Genomic DNA, 5,178 nt, shown 5'->3' on the forward strand with positions numbered 1-5,178 from the left:
CCTGCACAAACCTGCACAAACCTGCACAATACTGCACTAAGCTGCACAAACGAAGCACAAAAAAAGTATACTGTTTTGGTTAATTTCGGAGGTTGCTGGGGGGATGGTGACGTCATAATGAGCTAAAGACATAATGTTTAATATCTCAAAAACTCTAACAGCACAAATGCTCATTTTAACTGCACAAACCTGCACAAATGAAGCACTAACCAATCCGCTTACTTGTTTGGATTTTTTGTGTGGGTGGGGTGTCAGCTTCACACTGCTCCCAGGATGAGCTGGAAAATGTTGCTGGTGAAAGGGATGTCTGGATTTCTCTCCTGGACTTGTTGCCTCCACGACCTGACTATGGATGAGTGGTAGAAGACAGAATTAGCTTTAGTGGGTTTGCTTTGGACTTAACTTAAAGACTTTGGTGAAAAAGTCCATGTAGACCAACAGAGTGCTATACCAAAAAGGCAGAAGCCCAGTAGATGATGGCTGGAGATGTGGGAGAAGATTCAGACTAGTGGAAACGTTGCACCTAGTAGATGCTGGTGAACGCTACAGATGCTACATGTAAGAACAAAAACTACAGCCATGTAGCGTGCAGCCTGATGAGTTTACATAACAGGAATGTATCATATACTTTACACATTTGAGTATCTGTATTTGAGCTAATCACTATGATCCCCAATCCAACCAAGTGTTTTTAGTACTAAAAACAGCTCAGTTTGAGTTTTCTATAGACCTTTTATCTAAGATCACATAAGTGCTAAAAGGAAAAATCAAGTTCTTTGTTAAGCTGCCACTGTCCATCATCAGAAACTCTGGTACCACACGGCAAGATCTGAGTTGTTGGTTTGACAGAGTGTTTTTGCTCACGTAATGCATGGGTCTGCAACCTTTACAATCAATTACGGTCAGTGGAGGTGACATTGTAAAACAAACAAAAAAAAAATATTATTATTGTATTATTTATTATTATACACATCAGGACAAATAAAAATACCATATTTATGTAAACAAGAAAAATACCGTATGTAGCTTATACTGAATTTCATTAATATTTAAGTAAACAACAGGCTAGCATGAGCTAACATGTTTTACTTTTTGTATTAGTAGTATTGATCACATATTTGCACACAAATTGATTTCTGTTGTATGAAAAAACAAAAAAATGTATTCTGTTATGTTTGGTCATATTTTCAAAGAGCCACAGGTTGCAGACCCCTGACGTAATGACTCTGTCAGTCGGAGGCGTAGGAGTGGAGCATCAACAATTGATACTTCCACGTTCACACGGGGCACTAATGTGCAGTGMAGGCACATGTTGAACAGGGCCGTGTGCAAAAGGCTGACACCAGGTCTCACTAGGGACACTCAGACACTGACATCTTATTGGGGGTGTTAGCACCTCCCGAGTCATGGTGTGAATCTTTCTACCAAGGGATTGTAGGACTGCACAGTAACTGGTTAGTAATATGCATCATAAACARAACATTTTTAAAGTTAACACACTTTATTTAGACCAGACCGTGCAAAACATGAAGTACAAAACTACTCATTCTGTTTTCCCATGAAGATAAGTTGTTTCGATTGAACTGTCACAAGAAAAAAAATAATAAAAAGGCCCTTTCAGAAAGAGAAAAGTTGATCAAAGTCAGAACCAGATAATGTTTGATAACTGTGGTCTTGATATATATGATATATAATATTCACACYTTAAATTACACACAAAATTACATTCAAAATGTTTTAAAACCAACACTCACTCAAAGCCAGACATAATTCTGATGTGAATGTCAAACTGTGTATTCCTGTTAGAAATACTGACAAAGTTAATAATCACATGTTGAGATGTTTGATTTTTACTAAATACAGCAACTGTAGGAGGAATGCAAACACATATGTGACAAAACATCTTTAGGTTTTAAATGACTTTTAATGGAAATAAAATAAATCTGATGTACAGGTGCTGCGCCAACAGTGGCAATTTTTCTTCTTCACCTACCCTTTTTGTCTCGTTTTCTCTCTTTCTTTTTTTCTTTTTTTTAATTTTACATGGCTTGTCGTATCTTTTCTAGACTCTTCTCGATGTTGTCAATAACTTCAACAGCAGCTTGTGGGATCCTGGTTCCTGGGCCAAAGATGGCACTAACACCACTGTGATACAGGAACTCATAGTCCTGCAAGCAAACAGGCAGAGCACAATTTAGACTTTTTTTTTCTTAATAGTTCAGCATTAGAGGAAGCTGCACTTCTAAAAACTATATAAGAAAATCAACCTTTCTTATTGGTACAGTGGAGCTGTTGGCATACAGAGCATTAATCACAGATTTAGTTAATGCTTTAGGAACTGAACTTATCACAAACTAGTTCTTTGTTTAAAACCAGTAAGATCACATCTGTGTGTTCTTGTATAAGTAAAGTTTGTCTTGTTTCTGAAACACAGTACTCAAGCCGAAACAACTGTAATCAAATTTAATCTAYCGAAAAAAAAATTCCACTTCACATCAGTTCTTCCGTTGCTATCTTGTTGACATGATAACCAATGTGATTAACAGCAACCAAAGTGGCTGCATTAATCACACAGAATACATAAGTGTGACAAATAAGAAAAATGGAAATGGATTCTTCTTGAGTCTTTCCAAAAAAAAGGCATTAGTACAAAAATCTCCAACCGTTAGTTTCCACAGTCACTATAAACTCAATTCACTAATCAGGAGCCAGTGCTTCTCTGAAATATTTTTGTTGCTAAACAGGCAACATCCCTGCCTCCCCTCATTTTAAACATCTATTTGTCGTTTAAGACTTGAAATGTAGCCGAGGACCACAAATCACAGCGCTTGTCTCAGATTTCAGACGTCCTAATCTCATCAGTCTTGTTTGGATAAAAGTGGTCGTAAACAACAGCTGGTGTTGGCATTCCTGTTTTTTATGAAAATCGCTGCAAACAGGATTTATATCTGCTCTTTAAGCATATCAAGATGCACGTTATATATTAAGGTTGAAGCTGTGATTTAAAATAACACCAACATGTAATACTACAGAAAATAACAGAGAAATGAGAAGAAGTTAGACATCGGCTTCCTTTTTCTTGGATATAAAAGAGGTGTTTGAAGTTACCTGTGGTGGGATGACACCTCCACAGATGACGAGGATGTCTGGCCTGTTGAGCTTCCGTAGTTCTTTAACGAGCTCTGGAACCAGGGTCTTGTGTCCGGCAGCGAGCGTGCTGACTCCAACGCAGTGAACGTCTGCRTCGACTGCCTGCTGAGCTACTTCCACTGGAGTCTGGAACCAAAGGAAACATGAAGAAACRCAACTCGGAATCAGGTTTTTAAACTAAAGACTAAAACAAAAAGAGAAATGTGACGCACGCCCTCATAGTAGAAAGATATGGGTCCTGATCTACTAAGATCTTCCTGCTTTACAGTCTTAAAGCCTGACCTGAAACAGTGGTCCGATGTCTACATCAAAGCCCAAATCTGCAAAGCCTGTGGCAATAACTTTGGCCCCTCTGTCATGGCCGTCCTGTCCCATCTTTGCCACCAGCAGTCGAGGGTTCCTGCCCTCGTGTTTCTTAAATTCTGCCACTCTGTGAAGTTTTGAGGATGACTTGTCAAGGAATGAGTACTTSGATCGTGAGGTAAACTGTGGTTGTTCTCTACCTGTTGTTGGCCAGGGTGATCTCGTCATGTTCTCCAAACTCACTGCGGTAGGCACCGCTCACCATCCTGGTGCTGGCCTTGTGTTCGCCGAACACTTTCTTCATCGCGTCAGTAATTTCACCAACAGAGCACCTACACCAAGGAGCAGAACAGAAAATTATGCACACTGAGCAATTAGGAGAATTGTTCAGGAAAAAAACACCCCAGACGTGAGGTAATGGAGTGGCTTTAGAGCGCTGCAGAATCTCGCTTTAGGTCAATGATTCCCAACCAGGGGTATGTGTACCCCTTGGGGTACGTGGGCATATTACAGGGGGTACATGGAAAAGTTTCCCAGATGTGTAAAAAATAAAATAAAAACAGGACTAAGATATAGGGCTCTATGATTTCCACAAAGTGGGAAATGCAAACAGAATCACAGAAGTGACACAAAATGGAATCCAGTATAAAACGTGGAATCTCATGGAATTTGCTCATTTGGGGTATTTGATGTATTTTAGACGCTGCTTCCTGYACCTAMCATTGCCTGGTTTATTTATTTACTTATTCATTTTCAAGGCAACATTTTTATCTTTATGTTTAATTTGAGTTGAAAAGAGTAAAATGACTGAGAATTAAATGTTCAAGGGGGTTAATAAAAAATTAATTTAATAATCAGTTGTAGTACATTATAGTTTTGGAGAATCATCATAATGTTTGACTGAAGGGGCACTAGTGGTATGACAAAATGGCTCAGGGGGCACACAAGTCTAAAAAGGTTGGGAACCACTGCTTTAGGTGATATTATTTGACATTTTATAACGATAATGTTATCTGATAAACGAATCCCATAGATATCAGTGAGGTTTAAATTGTGACAGCGGTGTTGGAGGTTCTGACCTGGCTCGTGAGGCCTCCACAGCCAAGCCCAGAAGGTTGCCCTCTCTGGTTCGAGCGCACTCCTCTATGGCTGCCAGGCACCTCTTCGCTGCTTCAGGATCCCGACTCTCCCTCACCTAAACGAAACAAACAAGTTAGCAAGATTCATCTATCCTGCTGTCATAAAGAACAAATTCAAGTCAAACATTAAGTTAGTTTTAAGTTTTCTTGTCACCTCTGCAACTTGTTGAAAAAATAATTGATAAGAACTTTGTGTGAACACAACTAAATATCACACTGACCTTGTTGAGTTTGTCAATCTGTTTCTGACGTACAGCAGTGTTGTCGATGGCGAGCACCTCCACAGTCTCCTCCTGCTCCAGGCGGTACTTGTTCACTCCGACGATGACCTCCGACCCTGAAAGAACAGTAAATGGCTTGAACTTACATAGCGCCTTATTAAGTCCATATGGAGCATGACATCATGCAATTCTGGGAGACTGTGTCATTTTTAAAGGGATCCCTGATTAGCTGTAACATTAGACTTTACTTGATAAACATATATTTTAACTGTAAAATAAAGACAGTAAAAATACTGTAGGATGTTCAGTTTTTATAATTTTTAAACTAAAAGTTTAAAAATATATTACACGGATGGGGCCATTTT

At 39.1% G+C, this 5,178-nt stretch overlaps 1 protein-coding gene across 1 annotated transcript in view; it reads right to left on the reverse strand.

Annotated features, from left to right (window-relative positions):
• Nucleotides 1–1,482: 1,482 nt before the first annotated feature.
• Nucleotides 1,483–5,178, reverse strand: part of mmut (methylmalonyl CoA mutase) — a gene marked incomplete at its 5' end in the record, with an annotated part of 24,010 nt that continues 20,314 nt past the window's right edge. The window contains 6 exon segments of the mRNA XM_014020069.1: nt 1,483–2,168; nt 3,109–3,276; nt 3,433–3,580; nt 3,654–3,785; nt 4,533–4,648; nt 4,814–4,929. Of these exon segments, the coding sequence (XP_013875523.1) occupies nt 2,040–2,168; nt 3,109–3,276; nt 3,433–3,580; nt 3,654–3,785; nt 4,533–4,648; nt 4,814–4,929 (809 nt within the window). The 3' untranslated portion in view covers nt 1,483–2,039.

This window comes from Austrofundulus limnaeus, unplaced genomic scaffold (assembly GCF_001266775.1).
Source record: "Austrofundulus limnaeus strain Quisiro unplaced genomic scaffold, Austrofundulus_limnaeus-1.0 Scaffold239, whole genome shotgun sequence".
Lineage (NCBI taxonomy): Eukaryota > Metazoa > Chordata > Actinopteri > Cyprinodontiformes > Rivulidae > Austrofundulus > Austrofundulus limnaeus.